Raw genomic sequence first — 22,151 nt, 5'->3', positions numbered from 1 at the left:
TTATATAATATAAAAAAATTATATATTGCCGAACTATTTTTATTTTTAAATATGCTTATAATATTTATATAATTTTCATATAAGTCGGTATATAACTCGAACTGATCGGACAGTCGAAGCAAATTTTCCATATTAGCTGTATCGTGCTGCTTTCGTCACTAGCGCGATCTGCCGTTGGCAGTGATTATTATATATAAACTCCAATTCATTTAAATGAAAATGTGTTTTTTATAGCTACTGCTACTGTTAGCTAATATATTGGGAATATACGCCAATTTTTATTCGATTTGTCATCATTGAAATGGGAATGTGCACAGAATTAGAGCTGTAAAACGAATTTGGTGATTTTTATTTTGTTATTGCGTTTAAATTGACATATTTGGAGGAGCTCTCAGTAAATGCAACTGACGTTCTCGATTCTCGTGCACACAACGTGCTCATGATGATAATTCTCGCATTTGAAATAGACTCTACTTGTCTAGTTGTCAATCGGCTGCATATAAAGCTTCGTTCCAGCCCGATCGAGCGAGTCAACAGTCTGATAACGTTTGTCGACTCGTAAGCAACGTTTTCGCGCATCACAATTGCTTATGCAATAAACATTGGAATATTGTAAACAAATTATTGACAGATTTTTGAGACATGTCAAGTGCTGTGATTACTATAACGCTTATATTCGCCTGCCTTGCCACGCCCACTATCGCGCAGTTTAATCGTAGCCGCCAAAGTATGTGAAAACGGAATACGTACTTCATTTTTTTTTTAAATTATTATTTATAAGTATTGACCATTTCATTGTCTCGAGTCGTTGACTTGATCAAAAATAAACACAATTAATACGAAATAATCACAAGTAATTTAGATCGCTACAGTAAATTCTCGCCATCTATGTATTGCATATTTATATTAATGCAAACAACAAAATTGTAGAAAATCTTTCGTAACTCGAACTCGCGTTTAATTTCGCTGGAAAAGCTATTTCATAACGAGCTTAGCACTCAAGTATAATAAAAACCAGCTTAATAGACCCCTGCACTTTTTTTAAGTATGGGCTCTAAAAATATATTAACTTTCGAACATTGATAACAGCTACAATAACAAAAGCTTTATTTAATTGCAATATTTATATGTTTTTGATTTATTATTTTTTGCAAGCGAATTGTCAATTTTATTAACTGTGTGTGTGTTGTTGGTGTATTTTAAGTTGTTACTGTATTTTACATTGTTGTGTTCAGCGTCTCAGCTCGAAGCACGGCATTTGCTGTGTGTGGTTTTTGTTTGTGTTCAAAAAGATCAGAGATTACTTGTGTCAACTAACAACGTTGTTGCCTTCATAGTCGGTGATGAACGCGAAATAGTGACTCCAAAAAATTGTGACTGCAAAATAAAAGTGCTGTACAGTCAGAGTCTTCTCAAACTTCTCGTTTTTTTCTATTCCTAGATCGCCAGGGCTGCATTACACCCGAGAGCTACCGGGGCAGCTGTGTGGCCCTCAGTTATTGTCCCCAGGTGCTGCAGGCCTTTAATATAGCCGATAGACGTACGGCCCAGGATTATGCGATTGCCTTGCACCGCATCTGTGGCACACGCAACATTGGCGGGGATCCAGTGGTAATGTGGCTAATATTATGCTGCTCCATCCAAACTAAACTTTTGATAACTCTATCTTAGGTGTGTTGTACTAGACCGGAATTTACTGCGGCTACAGAGCGATCTACGAGTCCGAATTCGAATCCGAATCCGAATCCTGTGCTCCCTCATCCAGAAGATACATTTGTGCCGGCACATCCAGCGTCATTTCCGCAGACCACGCCGGTGCCCAGCGGTAATCCCTTTCTGCCCCAGAGATCCACAACAACAACAACAACGACAACCACAAGTAGTACAACAACCACAACAACGACAGCTGCACCGGTGACCTCGACCTATTTTGGCCAGAAACTTTCAACTCCAGCTCCGGTGGTGCCAGTGAACTACAAAACGATACCACGTCGTTTGCCCTACGTGGAGGAAGGTTGCGGTTATGCCTCCACCAGCAGCAGGAAGATCGTTGGCGGTTCGGAGGCCAAGAAGGGCGCCTATCCATGGATTGCTCTACTCGGTTACGGTAGTGCATCAACAGACTTCTCCTTTAAGTGTGGTGGTACATTGATCACCGCCAGACATGTCGTCACAGCAGCTCATTGCATACTAGAGAATCTGTAAGTTGGAAAAATCATTAGGGTGCATTAATTTAAAAAAAAAAAATAGTACTTCATTTTAGCAATCTACGTTCAATTCTAAGATGTTTTAACCAAGAAACTATAGTTCTAAAATCAATTCCTAGTGCCCGTTTTTTGAGTTTTTAGTCCTTACAAGTACGAAAATTATATTTTATTTACAATTTGTCTTTGTATTTGAAAATCCTGGCTCTAACAGGAGTATTGATACCAATCTTGTCAGGATCGTACTAAAAATACTTAGATATGGTAATAATTCATGATAAATATGTAAAAAAACACGTTTTTCAACTCAAAAAGCGGGGACTAGGAATTGATTTTAGAACTATGGTTTCTTTCGGAAAATATCTTAGAATTGACCGTAGATTACGAATATGGGTTACCATTTGTAAATTTTTTTTTGGCCCACACAAATCGATGCACTCTAATTATCATATTGTACTCCAATTGAAATTAATCGCTTTGATTTCCTTAGTTCCTTTGTGCGTTTGGGAGAACATGATACGACTACGGATACGGAGACTCGTCATATAGACATACCGATAGTTAAGGTAAGTACCTCTTATATCAATTGATTCTCTTTATCTAAATATGTTTCTTATTATACCTCAGACAGCGCCTCATCCTCAGTACAATAGTCACAATGGACGCAACGATATAGCGATTCTCTATTTGGAGCGTAATGTGGAATTTACCACTTTAATTTTGCCCATTTGTATGCCCAATTTTCCCAGCTTACGTTCCAAGTCCTACGTAGGAACGATGCCTACTGTCGCTGGCTGGGGCAGGACTCAGGAAGGTGGAGAATCTGCCACAGTGTTGAATGAGCTGATGATTCCTGTCTTGAGCAATGAGGTCTGTCGGAACAGTTATGCCAAGTTGAAACGGTATTTCTCCGAGGAACAGTTCGACCAAGCTGTTCTCTGTGCGGGCGTGCTCTCTGGCGGCAAGGATACCTGCCAGGGCGACTCTGGAGGTCCTTTGATGACCACCGAGGGTTTTAGCAATCAATTGAGATTCTATCTTATTGGCGTTGTCTCCTACGGTGTGGGTTGTGCCAGGCCAGAGGTACCAGGAGTCTACACCAGCACACAGTACTTCATGGACTGGATATTGGAGAAGGTGGAGGATACGCCGTAGTTTAACATCTTAAATTCTACTTTAAGTAAATAAATCAGATGGCGCTTTAAACAAACCCAAATATAATATTTACATTGACTGTGAAACCTTTTTGTTCTTGGCTTTATTCTCATGACCTCAACTCTGTCTAATCTCTGAATAAAATTTCTGGACGCACTGCAGCACCTTTAAGACTTATGCAAATAGGGAGAAAAGAAAGGGAACGTGCTCGGCTCATCAATCATGCTTGGTAATGATCTTGGGTCTAAGACACAACCCTAAGCTGTGATCTAGAAAGGGGTTGATACACGTACATATGTAAATCGAGGGGGGAACGAGAAAGAGAGAGGTTTACCTCAGTCTATTCTGGACATGAACTGCATTCTAATTTTTAAAAAGGATTTGAATGCAATGTGCTGTCTTCTCTTGTATCATTTGGCGCCATCTCGAACCCCAATGTTATTGTTTTGCTGCCTTCTTCTCCCCTTTCGATCTTTAATCAGTTGTAAGACGAATCCTTCATGAACTCGGCACACTCTCCCTCGCATTTGTGGCCACATGTCATGTGTCTATTGAAGGAGGATCTCTTTTAATGTTAAAGTCTGACAGACTGTCTGTCTGCAGATTGAAATCAGGCAGATGCTAAACTGTCTTAGACACTCGCTATATAATTTTCGATTATTCTGCCATCACAACATGCATTTTTCCTATCATCATCAATTGATCTCAGCAAATTTGCATATGAAATTGAAAATTTGCATGCGTAAGCTGGTTTGCGAATTCCCTCGAATAGGGGTGTTAATTTCATCATTAGCTGAGATATCTTTATTGACAGCATTTGCGAAAACCAAAGACGACCCTCAAAAGGCAGAGGATCAGTTGATCAGACGATCAGAGGGTTGTTCCTTGCAAAAAACATCAACAGTCAAGAGGTGTAGAAAGTGAAAATCCCACAAATCGTAGATCGCAAATATAAACACAATTGGCAGTAACCAAAACAGGCTGCAATTGTTAGGTCATTGTAAGCCGAGCAATTGGAAAGGGTAATTCTTCCATTCAGTATATTAGAAAGAAGTCAATTAATTGATCGCGTATGATAAGATATGTCATTCAAAAGTAGGTTAAAGATTAAAGGGCTCTTCATTTTATTTTATTTTATTTTATTATTATGAGTAAGGAAAATATCCAATGTCTTAGCTTTACAATATATTCTGCAATGTTTACATCATAACTGGAAAATAGTCTTAATAATTTGATTTACTTTCCCACTGCAAGTCTGTCTTTTAGCTTGTTCAATTTAGTAACAAGGTGAGCGAGTTACAGTTACGATCACAGCATTATCATTATGATCATGAGTAACGGACATTCTTTCCCCCTGTCTCTCTCTATGTCTTTGTGTCTTTTTCTCTTGCAGTGTGCATGCCTGTCAGGGGAATTCCCGGGACCACTTATGTTGCCACAGGTCAGTTACACTTACACATTCTCATCATGAGTCATTGCTTCAATTTTATGTACCCAGTTGTGGGTCAGTTATTGATTAGCCAGAATCCCCCAAGGTGGTTCAGTTTGTTGTTCGCACCTTGCTGATTGAAAAAAAGAGAACTCTTAAAATTGAAACTTAAAACAAAGAATTCGTTTCATTTGGTTATTGTTTATTTACATACATATATATAACAATTCTTAACTTTATGACATTCTTCTATTAATAACTTTATTTTCAGCTTGATAAAATCAAGAAATTCTTCCATCTTGAAAGAAAATAACGCAAATTATTTTTAATAACTACATTTATAGTAAAATATGAACTTTTTGCTGGGAAGCTTCGAAATATAATAAACGATAAATTGAAAAATTTATCTATTTAATTTATTCCCTCACCTTTACTAACGAGCTTGACTTTGTTTAAAATATAAATTAATATACTATTCCACGTGTCGATTTATTTTAAGGTAGGTATAATTTTAGTTTATGGAATAGATTTCCCCTAGAAACTTGTATAGGCGGTTAAATCACTTTATAACTTTATAGGGGATTAATCAATCTCAGTCGGAATCAGTCAAAGTACAACTGTTGTCTGTAAAATATAGACGGGTATTACGACATCTTTAGTAATTGGTTTAAGAATAAGTAAGAATACAACGAGTAAATGAAGAAGGAATAACTGTAAGCCGGAACTGAAAGCAGCAGGAGTTAAAATGCCTGATCGTCAACACCTGACTAACATTCCAATAAGTTATTCGTCATCGTCATAGGATCTATAGAATTATTTATTCTTGCTGAGCGATTGCATTGAGGGCATAACAATTGGGTAATGGCTATTCGAAATTCCACTCAGACATCATTACAGTACAACGACTATGTCATCGATAAGGTGACGAGATCTAGCTACACACTCTCTAAATTCTAATCTCTTGATCAGTTTGAGCTTTTCGCACATTGAATGCATATAAATCTCGCAGTTCTTATCTTGATAGATTTAGAGCCAAGTGCAGTCTAAAAAAGCTTTGATACTCGCCAGCAAACTTAGTAATTATATTGACAAGTAACCCAACAAACAATTAAGTTGTCACAAGTAATTTGACAGCTTCATCAGGTCTACGATTATTATCGAGCTGAATCCGTTTAAATTAACACTATTAATAAGTATTTATGGATTCTTCTTATTAAACTACTTGAGTCACTTAAAATTCTGATAAATTCCACAATGACAAACCAACAGCATTTTGACAGCATTTTTGTTGTATCCGTCTTGGTTTAAAATTGAACTGAAATGTCTTCAGAAACCTTGACAATTTTCATAAGTATATATTTTAATACACTTACTGAAAGTATAATAACATTCTTGATTCATTTATTAAAATGTATCTATTATTTTTAGCGTGGCTTAGTCATATTTGATTTTCTATTTATTTAATGTTCTATATGAACTGGTTTATTACTGGAGCAATCTTGCTAAAATTTGGTATGCATAATATTATTAAACTATAAATCGCTTATATGATAGATTTGATCGGATTGCTTAACTTTACCAATAACTAATCTATGTGAACTGGCTTGTTCTTAGAGCTATAATAATGAAATTTGGTACACATAATGAGTTCTTAGTATAGCTAGTAATTAAAGATTAAATTTCTTGAATTAAATAGAGAAGTCAGAAAAAATCAGTTATTAAAGCAGAAGTGTTTAAATTCAAAAAGTAGTATTATCAGTTTTCTATTATGGAAATTAAATTGAACTTATTTATGGCTCAGATACAAGTCTAGCCAATGATAGTGTAATTAGCACATATCTACAATAATTGTAGCTGAGTTGCGCTATTAAATTCAGTTCACTCGAGGCTATTATTATTAAATCGTATAATTTGCATTTGATTTGTCATCTATGGAATAGGAAAGTGCACAAAATTATAGCTGTAATGTGAATTTGGTGATTTTTTGTTTATTGAGATTTAATTGATATAGTTAATACACATATAAGATTGACGCTCTCGATTCTCGTTTACGTAGACTGCTCATGATGATGATTCTCCCATTGAGAACAACTTTCGTTGTCGTCGTCGCTGTCGATCGGCTGCATATAAAGCCTCGTTCTCGCATCGATCAGGCGTGAAAACATCGTAGCGATTTGTTCACGAAAAGTTGCGTCGTCGACGGCATCGAAATCAAATTCGACTAAAAAGCCCAAAGATACCTCGTTCCGGCTCGAAGACGCGCTCAGTCTGATAAAGTACGGCGAGTTGTAAACAACGTGTTCGCGCAACACGATCGATCGAGTAGTAAAATATATTGTGAACAAATAATTTAAGTGTGAGAGATTTACGGGTTTTACCCAAAATGATGCTAATGCCAAGTGTTGTGATTACGTTTACGTTAACATTCGCCTGCCTTGCCACGCCCACTCTCGCCCAATTCAATCGCAACCGGCAAGGTATGAGAACGGGGAATACTTTTTCCAATTATTTCGCTTGCTTTTTCTCTCTAAACCTCACATTTCTCAGCTTCTAATTAATAACTAAGGAACATTTTAACCTCTCAAGTTGTCGACTTAAGCAAAAACAATAACAAATAACAACAAAACAAAACAGGAACAAAAAAAACAAACAAGTGGCTGCGATTACAGTTGGAAACCTGTTCTATTATGAGCTACACTTAAATAGTCTATAAAAATATATTAATATTTTAGCAATGATCACAGCAACAGCAACAAAAACATCGTATTTAAATTACAACATGAATTTAGTTTTTGAATGTTTTCCGTGTTGTTTTTGTCCACGAACTGGCAAGTTCGTTGCCTAAGTCTTTTGTTTTCGTATGAACCAAACACAAGTTTTATTTGCGTTTTTCGTTGCCTTTTAAACTCGTCTGGGGAATTGGCATAAGCGTTGACAATATACAAGTACCGAAATATATATAAATATCTAAATAATTAAATATTTTTGTTTTTGAATTTTTTTTTTTGGCGTTGCGCTTCAAGTTCAGAGCGGAGAAACCAGTCATTGTCACTGTCATTGCAAGTTCGCCCCAAGGTCGATTGGTCCAGAGATTTTTCCTTAGAGCGACAATTTTTGGGTTGAATTAAGTAGATTTATATATGTCGATCACGTGTATTGGTTAATGACTGCAATTTGGCAACAGAAGACAGGTAGAAAGAAAGAGCAACAGTATCACAGACAGCAACGAATATCAAGTATTTCAAGTTAATTTAAATGATTAATATTTTCAACGCATTCGGAGACGAAAATTTATATAGTGGATTCTTTCAGAACAAATATGTTGCTTGCTGGGTCAAAAGTCGGACTATCTTCAAACAGCCATAACTTAGCCAAAACTTAAACGATTTTCATGCGGAATATCATTTTGTTCATGGTTTGGCCTCTTAATTTGATCTGCATCAACATTTTAGTAACCTAAAAAATTTCATTTATTTGTCATCACTGTGCATTTTTTCCATACCTACCCCTTGACACTTTATCTCAAACTTTAAACAGCCATAACTTTGCCAAAACTTGACCGATTTTCATGCGGAATGTCATTTTGATCATTATTTGGCCCCCAAATTGGTTCTGCATCAAAATATTACTAACTTAAAAAATTTCATTTTTTGGTCATCACTGTGCATTTTTTCCATACCTACCTCTTGACACTTTATCTCAAACTTTAAACAGCCATAACTTTGCCAAAACTTAACCGATTTTCATGCGGAATGTCATTTTGATCATTATTTGGCCCCCAAATTGATTCTGCATCAAAATATTACTAACTTAAAAAATTTAATTTTTTGGTCATCACTGTGCATTTTTTCCATACCTACCGCTTGACACTTTATCTCAAACTTCAAACAGCCATAACTTTGCCAAAACTTGACCGATTTTCATGCGGAATGTAATTTTGATCATTATTTGGCCCCCAAATTGATTCTGCATCAAATTATAACTAGCTTAAAAAATTTCATTTTTTGGTCATCACTGTGCATTTTTTCCATACCTACCGCTTGACACTTTATCTCAAACTTCAAACAGCCATAACTTTGCCAAAACTTGACCGATTTTCATGCGGAATGTCATTTTGATCATTATTTGGCCCCCAAATTGATTCTGCATCAAAATATTACTAACTTAAAAAATTTCATTTTTTGGTCATCACTGTGCATTTTTTCCATACCTACCCCTTGACACTTTATCTCCCTCTAGAACTTGGTTCTGATTGAAATTTCGTAATTTGAATATCCTAAATATAATCTTTGTAATTTTTAATCAACTTCTTATATAGTAATTTAACTTGATTCTCAGACCTTTAATTTTCTGGTTGGGTCTAACATGTCGTTTTTTTTTTTTGCCTCTCTGTAGTTCGTCAGAACTGCATTACACCCGAGAACTACTATGGCAGCTGCGTGGCCCTCAACTATTGTCCCCAGGTGACGCAGGTCTTCCAGATAACCGATAGACGTACGGCCCAGAATTATGTGATTTCCTTGCAGCGCAGTTGTGGCACACGCAACATTGGCGGTGATCCAGTGGTAATGGGATTCATCTAACGCTTTTCTATCCAAACTATGCCTGTGCTAAGCTTTTGCCAACTATTTCTTAGGTGTGCTGCACTAGACCGATAACTACTCCGGTTACACAGCGACCCTCAAATCCTTTCTTTCCACCAACTGAAGGTACATTTGTGCAGCCGCAGCCCGTGCCCGTGCCGCGGCCAACAGAGGGTCCAACGCGTAATCCCTTCCTGCAACCTGTGACCCAGAGACCCACAACAGCACCGATAACCGCTGCTCCGGTAACTTCTGCTCCAATTGTGGAGCAACGTGGTCCCAGTTGTCGTATACCTCCCGGAAAGCTTGGCGAATGCGTTGGTAAGTTTCTCTAGTTCCAGCTAATAAAAAAAATAATAATAAATAGTAAATTTAAAAAAAAAAAAAAAATACAATGTTAAATCTAATCAATATTTTTTTTCTGTTTTCTCATGTAATTAAATTTTTCATGTAATTAAAATACCTAATCCAAATATTAATCCCTGCTCTCTACAAACTTTCCCCAGACATCAAGAGCTGCCAGCCCATACTGAGTGAACTTCTGGTTAAGAAAAATGATCCTGAGTTTGCCAAATTTGTGCAAGCCTCGAATTTAATTTGCGGCCGAGTTGGCACCAATGTCTGCTGTCCCACCGGCCAAACGGCGGCGACTCCTGCTCCGGTAAGGCCAGTGAACTACGATACGATACCACGTCGTCTGCCCACTGTAGAGGAGGGTTGCGGTTATACCTTGACCAGCAACAAGAAGATCGTTGGCGGCGTCGTGTCCAAGAAGGGCGCCTGGCCTTGGATTGCTCTGCTCGGCTACGATGATGGCTCCTCTTCGCCGTTTAAGTGTGGTGGTACCTTGATCACCGCCAGACACATTGTCACAGCAGCTCATTGCATACGCGAAGATCTGTAAGTTGGAGTAATCATATAATTTCTTAAACTTTATTCGGTATTCGTAGAGTACCAACCGTTTGACTATTATACTTTAAGAGCTAGTTATAAAAATCAGAAATGTCTAGTTTTACATTATTTGCCATCATTAATTATCATCCCATTTGATTCCATCAACATCGGATTTAAATTATCATAGTTATGACGGTTTTAAGTCGTGCGCGCCTAAAAGTATACTATAAAATATTTATTGCTAGATGTTGTTAAACTATTTAATTTTTTTAGCACCTTTGTTCGTCTGGGCGAGCATGATCTGAGCACGGATGCGGAGGCTCGTCATATAGACATCCCGGTAGTCAAGGTAAGTAACAATTCTCCCTCTAAATCAGATCTCCTAATCTAAATATGTTTCTTCCAAACCTACAGAAAGTGCCGCATCCTGGTTATAATCGTCGCAATGGTCGCAGTGATATCGCTATTCTCTATTTGGAGCGTAATGTCGAATTTACGGAGTTGATTCTACCTGTTTGTATGCCCAGCTCTCCCAGTCTGCGTTCCAAGTCCTATGTGGGCACGTATCCCTTTGTCGTAGGATGGGGCAAGACACAGGAAGGTGGAGAGTCTGCCACCGTGCTGAATGAGCTGATGATTCCCGTCATGAGCAATGAGGTGTGTCGGAACAGTTATGCCAAGTTGAATCGCAACTTCACCTTGGATCAGTTCGATAGCGCCGTAGTCTGTGCGGGCGTGCTCTCTGGCGGCAAGGATACCTGCCAGGGTGACTCTGGAGGTCCACTGATGACCTCCGAGGGTGTCAGCAGTCAAATGAGATTCTATCTAATTGGTGTTGTCGCATATGGTGTGGGTTGTGCCAGACCAGAGGTACCCGGAGTCTACACCAGCACACAGTACTTCATGGACTGGATATTGGAGAAGGTGGAGGATACGCCCTGATCTCCAAGTTCTTTGCTGTAGCTTAACATTTTTTATCCTACTTGAAGTAAATAAAAATAACTCTGAAGGCGCTTCAAGCGCAATTCAAATATTTACATTGACTGTGAAACCTTTTTGTTCTTGGCTTTATTCTCATGACCTCAACTCTGTCTAATCTCTGAATTAAATTTCTGGACTCACCGCAGCACCTTTAAGACTTATGCAAATAGGGAGAAAAGAAAGGGAACGTGCTCGGCTCATCAATCATGCTTGGTAATGATCTTGGGTCTAAGACACAGCCCTTAGCTGTGATCTAGAAAGGGGTTGATACACGTACATATGTAAATCGAGGGGGGAACGAGAAAAAGAGAGGTTTATCCAGGTCTATTCTGGACATGAACTGCATTCTAATTTCTAAAAAGGATTCGAATGCAATGTGCTGTCTTCTCTTGTATCATTTGGCGCCATCTCGAACACCAATGTTATTGTTTAGCTGCCTTCTTCTCCCCTTTCGATCTTTAATCAGTTGTAAGACGAATCCTTCATGAACTCGGCACACTCTCCCTCGCATTTGTGGCCACATGTCATGTGTCTATTGAAGGAGGATCTCTTTTAATGTTAAAGTCTGACAGACTGTCTGTCTGCAGATTGAAATCAGGCAGATGCTAAACTGTCTTAGACACTCGCTATATAATTTTCGATTATTCTGCCATCACAACATGCATTTTTCCTATCATCATCAATTGATCTCAGCAAATTTGCATATGAAATTGAAAATTTGCATGCGTAAGCTGGTTTGCAAATCCCCTCGAATAGGGGTGTTAATTTCATCATTAGCCGAGATATCTTTATTGACAGCATTTGCGAAAACCAAAGACGACCCTCAAAAGGCAGAGGATCAGTTGATCAGACGATCAGAGGGTTGTTCCTTGCAAAAAACATCAACAGTCAAGAGGTGTAGAAAGGGAAAAACCCACAAATCGTAGATCGCAAATAAAAACACAATTGGCAGTAACCAAAACAGGCCGCAATTGTTAGGTCATTGTAAGTCGGGCAATTGTAAGGGTAATTCTCGCATAAAGAAGTCAATCAATTGATCATGTGTGATAGCATTACAAAGGAAGAAAGAATTTCTTATTCAAGTGTGGGTGAAATATTATTTTTATTACAGAATAGTGTAGATCACAGGGTTTACGCTCTAGATTGATTGATTTACTTTTCTCTCACTTAGGGCTAACAAATTGTATTTAATTTTATTAAATTGCACATACTTAAACTGGCACTAAATGTTCAACTGTGGATCTTCAGCGATCTCTCTATCTCCCTCTCTCTCTTAAGCTTCCGGTGAAGTTGCATTCCGTTTGAGGACCTCATTGAGGGTGGGGCTTAGTGCCAATGCGGGATTTGCGACGGCAATGATATTATCACCCGCTGCAGAAATGACCTGGACACCACTGGCAGTCAGATCAATGGATTCCGTGAGGGTCAGATCGCTAGCTGTGTGGGACTCGGGACAGTGACCCAGCGATGAGACAGGTGATCGTTCATTTTCCAGACCATTGGCCTGCAAAAGAGTTAAGAATTGCCTTTACTCAGGGAATCCTCTCAACGGGAGAAACTGCACGGAATGTGCTCCAACACATACTCACTGGCATGGGCGGAGAGCAGGAATTGCTGAACGAGAAACGCGAATCGTTATCCTCAAAGTCCGCCGTCTTGCCCAGTCTATAAAAAGAAGTTTCGATTAGAATCCAGATAGACTTTAGAAAATTTGAATTTACTTACGAGAATTTAGCTATTTCCGTCAGATCGAAAGGCGGCTTGGCGAACTTTTGGTACATGGCAAACAGATTGTAGCGCGAATCCTCGACAGCTTCCTTTAGTTTTATTATTTAAATTGTGCAATGAGATTGTTGATTAAAGTTTCTGAATATGAATAAAGTTCATAGGCTAAGCTCGGCGAAAAGCATTAAGCATTTTGGCAATGGAAGAATACACGTTGGTTCATTTGGTTCTTAAAAGCGGGGAATTTTATTTCAAGGACTCAACAAGAAGGTACACCACATATTGCAGAAATCGTAATGTAACTATACGAAACTATACTTGTATACTTAATTAACTAAGGATAGACTAAGGGTATGAGTTTGCAAACAATTACTTAGCAAAGTTATTAGTTAGAATTTAGTTTAAGTTTATAAGATGTCAACAATTTAACTAAGCTTAGATCTACAGAAGCAACAATAACAAACATAATTAACTAATTGTTAGATTCTAAATACTTGGAAGAGATTTATAGTACAGGGATAAGCTTATAGTACGTGTATGTTTTCTATAGGGGATTAAAGGTAAATCTAATATACATATTTTAAAAAATCAACTGGAACTCAACAAATAAAATACTGTGCGAGACTAGGGATTGTTTCAAAATAATCAAAAAATCTGTTCATTGGGCTTTTAAAAGAGTCGGAAAAATTGAAACTATTCTAAAAAAAGTGTTTGGAGTATATGCTTTGGAAATTTAATAATTATTTATATGGAAGATTTACTCTACCCTAAAACGTTCTGATGAGTGGTTTCCTAACGTGTTGAAGAGCTAACAAAAGCAATTGCAAAAGACTAGAATTTAAAATGATATAAAAAATTCGAAAATATATTCTACTATAGAATGACTGTCAAAGAAACACTTCAAGATAATAAGAGCATAGGATTCTATATGCCTTAAGTGACGCTTACATTCTGAGATCACTTCAGGCAGATAAAGTTCTACTCTAACCGATTCTGAAATAACCTTTTGTGGGTTAACACTTAATATTTGCTTCCAATAATATCTAAAATGAATTACTAATCGAATTTACCCTAAGAAAAAAATTCCTGAGATGTTTTGAAAAGTTTAGAGACTAGAAATAAATCTGCTTTTAGACGAAATTGGTAAATATGCCTTTTCCAAAGAGAACTACCTTAGAAAATCGTCAAAAAATTGCTATAATTTCATCTCTTTTTAGATGGAATAAAAAAATATGTTCTACTCTAAGAGATCCTGAAAATTACCCAAGACTGGTTAATATAATAAAGAAAGCCAATGTAAGAGACTAGAATGCGATCTGTTTTTAGATGAAGTCGAAAAGTAAAAGCCCCTAAAAACCCAAAAAGATCCTGCTGTAAAACATTAGTAGAATTCTTCGAGTTAGCTGCAAAGCAAGATTTGGTTAATAAGGGAGCAAGAGGTAGCAATAGATGCCAACACTCTGGACTCCCGATTTGAAGCAAAAGCTGTAGCGGTAGCTGAAGCTGTAGATGAAGCACCAGGCACCAAGCACCAGGCCAAATTGTCTAGGCGTATTAATGCTCGATGGAATCTGGTTTCCTTACCCGATTGAGTTCCATGGGCAGCTGAGCCGCTTCGGTGGAGGACAATCGTTGACGCTTGATGGTGACAGCGGCATCGCTCGACTCACAATCGACATCGATTTTGACACTGCGATGGGCATCAGCGGATTGGGCTGGCATTTGGGACAATAGATTGCCATAGCGGGCAATGCTGGCCGAATGGCCGAAACCCGCATCCTTAACAATCTGCCGGGCTAAAGGAAAGAGCTCGTCACGGCGCGTGAGCAGCCAAATTGTTTGGGGATTGCGACAGAGCTGAGCAGCTGCCTCATTCACGCAGACCTCGTGCAGGGTGAGTGGCTTCTCCGGACGTCGCTTGCAATCGAAACGACCGTAAATAGCCGAATACTTACGTATCTCATCCATGCGACGTGGATCATGCTCCCCCATTGCAATCACCTGCTCCAATTCCCGTGTCGTCCGCTTCTTGGACGTCTGTGCCCGCGGCTCACGTTGCGGCAGCTGGCGGGCAATCTTCGCGGCACACATGGTAATGCGTTGCACCTGCAGCTCCGTCAGCACAGGCGTCAGCTGTGGCGAACTGGAGGACACCTGATGGGCAGAGGGCGTGGCAACACTTGCCGCACTTGGCAGAGATGTGGCCACAGTTGCGGGCAACGGATTGGGAGTGGGAGTGGGAGTGGCACACATGACTGTGGGCACACTGATCTGCGACAACAAATGCACAGCTGGCGCCGATGTCGGCGTTGTGGTCAGTTGTGGCAGACTTGTGGCCTGAAACGAGGCAGCGGGATTAAAGGAGGAGAATTTGCTACGTGGCAGGGCGGGAGTCGTATCCGGATTAAAGACAAGCGCCGGCTTCGTCGGCGTCTCACAAAGACCACCTGCAAACAAATAACTCTTGTTATTACAAAATTTTTCAAATGATTTTAAAAAAATTTAAATTTTTGAGGTAATAGTCTAACCACAAAAGCACTTTCATGTACCAAAAAAATTTCAGATAGTGAGGAATAAAATTCTAATATACCAAGCTATTATTTTCAGGCACTGTAATCATTACAAGTGTTATTGTAAAACTCAAGAAACAATCATTATGCTATGAGCTTTATTCTTTTTGCTCAAAAATAATGATTATTTCTTGAGTTTTATTTTTTTGCTCAAAAATAATGATTTTTTCCTGTGTAAAATAATAAAAATCATAAATTTTAAGAGCGTGGTGAAATTGCATAGATTACCCTTGAAGAAAAATGTTGGTATATTTCACGTTTAAAACAGTTAATTGAAGTGAAGGATTTTTTTATTTGAAATAATCATTATTTACTGTCCCTGATTTTTTTTTAAACAATAACTCAAAATATAAGTTCAAACTCACCCAAATGCGGCAGCATGGAACCCTGAAACAGCGCTGGATTTTTAGCCCATTCGTGCAGCGCCTTCTGCAGACGTCGCACATGGAGCGGTTTTGATGCCATACCCACCAGTGCCATAATTTCGAGGAACTCCTCCTCGCCAGCATCGTACAGCTGTTGCACATCATCTCCGCCCATCTCCAGCAAGGTATCGTAGTAGGCCAACAAACTAGCACGCTGGAGCACCCTGTATAGCTGCACCTCAGCCTCATTGCTCGGACGCGATGTGGGAATCACTGTAAAAACACAAATACAAACGGAATACTTTGAAAAAGTTATCCAAAAACCAAAAAATAAAGTGGAGGAAAAATTAGATATTTATAGAGATCTGCTGTTTTATTAGTGTGCACCCTGTATAGCTGGGTATAAGCCTCACTGCTCTGACGTGATGTGCTGATCACTTTTAAACAACCAAAGATCAACAGAATGCCTTAAAAAAATTATCCAAAAACCAAAAAAACGTGTAGGAAAAAAATGATATTTATAGAGCTCTGCCGTTCTCATAATGCTACAAGTCCATAAGAAAAAAATTTAATTAAATTCGGTTTTTTTTTTTATAAATTTAGAAGAACTCGACGGACGTCTGGACCCTAAACCTTAAAAGACGAAAACAAAAAAAAACTACGAAGCCCAATCAAAAAAAAGTAGAAAACGAAAAAAAAAGAAACTCGAAAAAAGCGCACAAAAAAGACGAGGCAAAAGTTGGGAACGTCCTCATCTGCATAAGCAAATGCGGCGATCGTATTTGGGGTGTGTGTGTGCGAGTGTGAGAGTGTGTGTGTGTGTTTAACCCTTTCGCTTTCGTCCTCGAACTGCCAAGTAACGTTGGCCTGTGTAAAACTCGTTAGAAATGCGTCACGTATGCGCAAAGATCAGCAAAAGGATCGCAAGGATCATTTTAATCTTTTCTCTTCCCATTCAACATTTGTTTTTTTTTTTATCATTTTTCTTGCCACGTTTTTTTGGGCACAAAAATTGTAAATGTTAATCGTGTGAAATATTGTTAGATGAGACTGTAGAAACTGTAGCTTCTTTATTCTGCCCTCAACTCAATTTATTGGCGATTCTTCAGCGCGTTCTTCTCTTCTCCTTGGCAGCTTAAAAGACCGCCTGAAGATGATGATTATGTCAAATCGTAAATAATTATGTGAGAATATTTTTACTTGACGGAAAGCCAGTTACCAGTCACTAGTCACCAGTTAACATCTATCAGGTAGCAGCAACAAGGTAACAGCTACCAGTTCCCATTACCAATGTGCGCTACTCGCTTTAATTAATAGAGAAAAAGACCAAGAGCTGGCCAACTAAATTATAACAAAAGCGAATCAAATAAGAAAAAAAACGCACACATCGATTGTTCTTCTTCTTCCTCTTCTTCTGCTTCAGCTACTTGTTGTTTTTGTTGTCGATACAAGCGAAGAAGGAGGATAAGGTTGAGGTTGTTGCAATCGTGTAGTTGTAGCTGGTGTTGTCACTTGATGCGCTGCCAATCATTAACCCATTATTGCACGCTTGTCACAATTTATGACACATTCCTAAGCACTAAGTTTCATGCGTCAGACGACAGAAAAAAGAATGTAGAAAGAAGAATAACCTAATGGGTTCTTGGACCTTAGGTCAATATATTTAGATGCATTCTAAACTCTTTCTAGAAGAACACTACAAAACATTGGAAATATATTAAGAAAAACTTAAGATTGTGTTGAGATTTAATATATTTTAAAATATTTGAAAGGAAAAATATTCTGAAGTGTTAAGAAAAATATTTATTTTAATCTTATAGATATTTGAATTCATGAAATAGTTTATATTTTTAGTAATGAAAATTTAAGATTGTGGTAAGAGTTGCTAACGCAAATTTTAAAAATAGTCTTATAGTAATCCTAAGAACTCTACCTAAGTTATTTCTATTTAGCGTAATGAGCTTTTAAGCAAAATTTTTGGAGTAATTTTATTAGAAAACTTTTTGATAATATTTGAATTTTATAAAATTCGTTTTAGAAAACTTGCAGATAGTAAAAATTCATGATAACTTGCAGAATATTTTAATTTTTTCAAAATAACTTAAAAAAGTTAAGATTGAAGTTTTAGATAAAGGAATACCTGTAACATAATTTAATCAAACTTTGGAATAATGTTTAGAATTTTAGCTAGACTCTTCCTATTTGCCGTCAGCTGCCAGTGGGTTAAGTGGGTCTGTCAACGCCACGCTTCTTCTACTACAATTTCCCCTCGGCTACACTGTGGAGTATTTAACGCAGTCGAGGGAATCTTTTGCGTAAGGCAGAAGCGAGAGTCTGGACTCTGGAGTCTATAGTGTGGAGTGTCTGGGAGTCTGGGAGATTGCTGTAGCTGGAGGGGCACGCATTTGCAGCAATAAATAAATGAGACGTGATTTCAATACACAAATAATGCGCCAAGGAGCAGCTGGCAGAGGGAGAAAGCGGACAGGAGTTGGTAGCCAGGCAACTGGAACTACAACTGGCATTGGGTTGGGTTTAACTTGGCTCGGACTTGGGTTGGGATTGCAGTTGTCTGCCTGTGGTTACTTGGCGCGCTGATTGTCACTCCGTTTGCCCCAGCTTCCATGTGGATGCCTGCTCCTCCCATATCTGCTCCCTTCCTCAGCTCCTTCTGCTGCTTCTTGTTGATTTTTTATTTATTTAATTTGCGGCTCAGTTTTTTTGCTGCTGTTGTTATTGTTGTTGTTGTTGTTTGTGGCAAGTCTGTTAATGTGGTTGCTGTTGTTGTTGTCATTTGCTAAATATGTTGTTTTTATGCGCTGGCAAATGGCAAAGATGGACAAAAAATTAACTGCAGTTGCTTTTTAGTTGGCACTTGAAAGCAATAATGACATTCGACGCCACATACCAAGTTGGCTTACTGCCACTGACCAGGCCAACAGCTGCCTATGTATGTGTGCGTGTGTGTGTGTGTGTGTGGGACGTCAATCGTGCTCGATCGCTTCGATTATGGGCAACAGAGAAAAAAATTATAAAATAAAAAAAAAAAAAAATGAAGAAGCAGATACAAAACGCAGACGCCGGAGCCGCTTTTCCGTGTCCTCCTCGTAACCGAAACTATTTCTCATATAAAACGATAAATTAAAAGCGACTTTTTGAACGATCAAATTCTTCGTCGATCAAAATTCCATTGGTGGCAATAACTTGACGTCTGCTGTACGTGCCAATGGTCCCTGTTTTGAAGGACCCATAACCATATAACCCTGACGACACAAACAACTGAGAAAACCGTCGGAGAACCGTCGTAGAATTGAGAGTTGCCAATTGCAAGACTCTAAGAACTTTTCTACCCTCAATCTCAGCTCTAGGGTGAGTTTTTTTCTTATACTTTTGGATTACCCTAAGAGTTACCCCTGAGGAATGAGCCTATCATCTTGAGCTGAAGTTAACGGCTGCTGTTGCCAACCGTTATTTACCTGTATACAGCTAGCATTTCATTGGACGCACCTTTGCTACCTGGCAGCTAAAAGACAATACTTCTAGTCCTAAGCATAGATGCCCTGCCTCCTATTATAATTGAGTGCTCTACTCAGGGTGGTTGCACCAAGGAAGTGGAAACCGGAACTCAAGCTGAAACTGAAGCTGAGGCTGCTATTGTTGTCCAAAGGTCCGTTATTGCCTTGTCCTTGGGATTCCGTTACAAAAAGAATAAGCACAACAATGGCAGTTGAAACTTGCGAAGCTTGAAAAGCGCGCGAAAATTGCAACTGCATGTGGCATATGATATGGGGAAATATATTCGTGTAAATGGTAAAATGTAGGAATGTGGAAAAGAGGGAGATTACGTTTGACAGTGACATATATATGAATACAACAATATTTTCTCTCAAATATCTATATAATAACAATTGTGCAGATGAAAGATATTTGAACGCATTTAATTTCAATTCAAAACTTATTTCGTACAGATTTTAACTGCTTAAAAAGTTAGTTTGAACGTAATTTAATTTCAATTCAAAACTTATTCCGTACAGATTTTAAATGCTTAGAAAATTAGTTTGAAGGTATTTAAATATTAAAGTATATATTTAATTTCATGAGAAGTTCAGGAAAATTATGGTTGTATAAATAAAATTGTTGCAGATTCTGTAAAAAATGGCAGTAAAAATAATAACTCAATAGATAATAATTTATATAGAAATTCTAACTAATTATTAGGACAGTTTGTTTCAGATTGCAATCACAGATAGTTGATATGATATGATATAAAATAATAAAAAGGCATATGCATTCATAATAAATATAATAAATTATAATGATAATAATAGTGATATTTTAATAATAAAAAATAAAAAATTAATAATGTTAAACTGCTATTAAAATTTAATTTTAATAATACAGGGGTGCAACAGGAAGTAAAACCAAAAAAAGGCAGATTTTCGGTTGGTTTTGTTTTCTTTGGCACAATTAATATTATTTTGGTTATGATAGAGACTAATTTTTTAGTAAGATTATGTTTTATGCGAATATACAATATTTTAAATGATATATATAAATTATAAATATATGAAGGATATAAAATAACACAAGAAAATAATACAATAGTGGTAAAAAAAATTATAATAATGACGGTTAAAATTATAATATTAATACGATTAGTTAATATTAAATCAAATATGAATTATAGACCGAGAAATGGTACATGAATTGTTAATAATAATTGGAAATAAAACAAATTTGATAACCAAAATAATATTAATGATAATGGAAATGTTTTTAAAAATTAATTTAAAAAATAATTTGCTAATAAAATTTAACAATAACTTATAACGATGATAAAAAATAATAAATTAGCATAAAAAAATTTATAAAAAATTAATGAATTATTAAAAATTATAATTTTATTGAATAAAATCGCTTAATAAATATTATCTTGTAAATTTTAAAGTAGTTAAAGCTCAATTTACCTGTGCCATTTGCGTTGCGTCCATAGATCTTGCCCTGTGGACTCAATATGGGACTGGAGGAAGCCGACGGTGCACCAGAGAGGGATCGTTGACCCTCGGAGGGAGCGCTGGCGAGCGATAGATTGTTGACATCATCCAGCTTGCAGATGTCAATGCTGCTGCTGCTGGTGGTAAGCAATTGGGGCAGGGATTGAGCTAAGCAGTTGGCGGTGGCGGTGGCGGTGATTGAGGCTGTGACGGAGCAGCTGGACGTTGTGGCACTGTGGCTTCCGCTTCCTGTGAGACTCTTCACGGAGGCAGCTGGCGAGGGAGCTGTTGTGTTGGATGTGGATGCCACTGCTGGTGCTGTGGTGGATGCAGCCGCTGATGTTGTTGTTGTCGATGTTGTTATTGCGGCAGTTGTGGGAGAATTTGCCTCCATTGTGACAATTTAGAACCAAGCACAAACACAAGACAATCAAAACAAAATGCATGCAAAACCAAAAATGGCAACTCTAGAAAACTAAATCAAAGGATGCACACTACACAACACAAAGTAAGACCAAATACACTACACTAAAAAGTGCTAGAGGATCGCTTTATAAATTTTGTTGTAGAATTGTTTAGAACACAGAAGAAAGAACACTTGGAACACTCGTGAAGCGCGCTCAAGATTGTGATCTCTGCCATCCGTTCAGCTCGAGGCCAGACGAACTTCTGTTGTCGCAATGCCGCCTGGACACATCGGGAACCCTTTTTCGGTTTCGTTTTCTTCAAGGGAAACAACATCTTTGAGATACTTTCGAAGAGAAGAAAAACAACGCACATAAAATCACGCAGCAGACGACGACAACAATTGTCCAGACGAAAGGGTTAAAAAGGTAGAGAAAGAACAAAAAAAAAAACACACACACTCGCAGAGGTGAAGGGAGAGCGAGCAGAAGTTGTAGATGGAAAGGAATTGGTATGCGCAGCCGAAGCCCAAGCCAAAGCCGAACCCGAGACGCACCCGAAGCAAAGGCATTGGCGCTACCAGTTTCTCACTCGAAGACCAATGAGGGTAAGTTTTTTTATTTATTTTCTTTTTTTTTCTTTTTTTACATCAGACTCGTTTTTGGGCATGTTCTCTTATTAGAAAAGTCTTAAGATTCGTTCTCTCTGCAGCAGCATCTTTGAGTGAGTTCTCGTGCTCCGCCTCTCGCCGTTCTCTCTCTCTCTCTCTCTCTTTATTTATATTGTATCTCAAAGATACATAGATACTGCTTGATCTTTAGGTGCGAGTGTGAAGCTGCTTTAAAA

At 38.0% G+C, this 22,151-nt stretch overlaps 2 protein-coding genes across 4 annotated transcripts; one reads left to right on the top strand and one right to left on the bottom strand.

Moving 5' to 3' along the window:
- Nucleotides 1-533: 533 nt before the first annotated feature.
- Nucleotides 534-11,302, top strand: LOC117786427 (venom serine protease Bi-VSP). Of its 3 annotated transcripts, none has more exons than XM_034624685.1 (6): nucleotides 534-727; nucleotides 1,442-1,611; nucleotides 9,425-9,692; nucleotides 9,878-10,271; nucleotides 10,539-10,614; nucleotides 10,680-11,302. In XM_034624685.1, the coding sequence occupies exons 1-6, from the start codon at nucleotides 643-645 to the stop codon at nucleotides 11,205-11,207; spliced, it is 1,521 nt and encodes a 506-aa protein (XP_034480576.1). In that variant the 5' UTR covers nucleotides 534-642; the 3' UTR covers nucleotides 11,208-11,302. The 3 variants fall into 3 exon arrangements, with proteins under 3 accessions (XP_034480576.1, XP_034480577.1, XP_034480575.1); XM_034624684.1 differs by lacking the exons at nucleotides 534-727; nucleotides 1,442-1,611 and adding exons at nucleotides 7,026-7,265; nucleotides 9,184-9,353; XM_034624686.1 differs by lacking the exons at nucleotides 9,425-9,692; nucleotides 9,878-10,271; nucleotides 10,539-10,614; nucleotides 10,680-11,302 and adding exons at nucleotides 1,672-2,201; nucleotides 2,695-2,770; nucleotides 2,832-3,445 and having other exon boundaries at nucleotides 544-727.
- Nucleotides 11,303-12,329: 1,027 nt separating this feature from the next.
- Nucleotides 12,330-21,294, bottom strand: LOC117786895 (NGFI-A-binding protein homolog). The gene is made up of 6 exons (XM_034625311.1): nucleotides 20,874-21,294; nucleotides 15,907-16,179; nucleotides 14,556-15,418; nucleotides 12,972-13,063; nucleotides 12,836-12,911; nucleotides 12,330-12,750 (listed from the first exon to the last, which is right to left on the bottom strand). The coding sequence occupies exons 1-6, from the start codon at nucleotides 21,292-21,294 to the stop codon at nucleotides 12,520-12,522; spliced, it is 1,956 nt and encodes a 651-aa protein (XP_034481202.1). The 3' UTR covers nucleotides 12,330-12,519.
- Between the last annotated feature and the right edge of the window lie 857 nt (nucleotides 21,295-22,151).

Source organism: Drosophila innubila, assembly GCF_004354385.1.
Source record: "Drosophila innubila isolate TH190305 chromosome 3L unlocalized genomic scaffold, UK_Dinn_1.0 0_D_3L, whole genome shotgun sequence".
Lineage (NCBI taxonomy): Eukaryota > Metazoa > Arthropoda > Insecta > Diptera > Drosophilidae > Drosophila > Drosophila innubila.
Note: the sequence above shows the minus strand (reverse complement) of the source record. Positions and strands in the feature narration are given on the sequence as shown.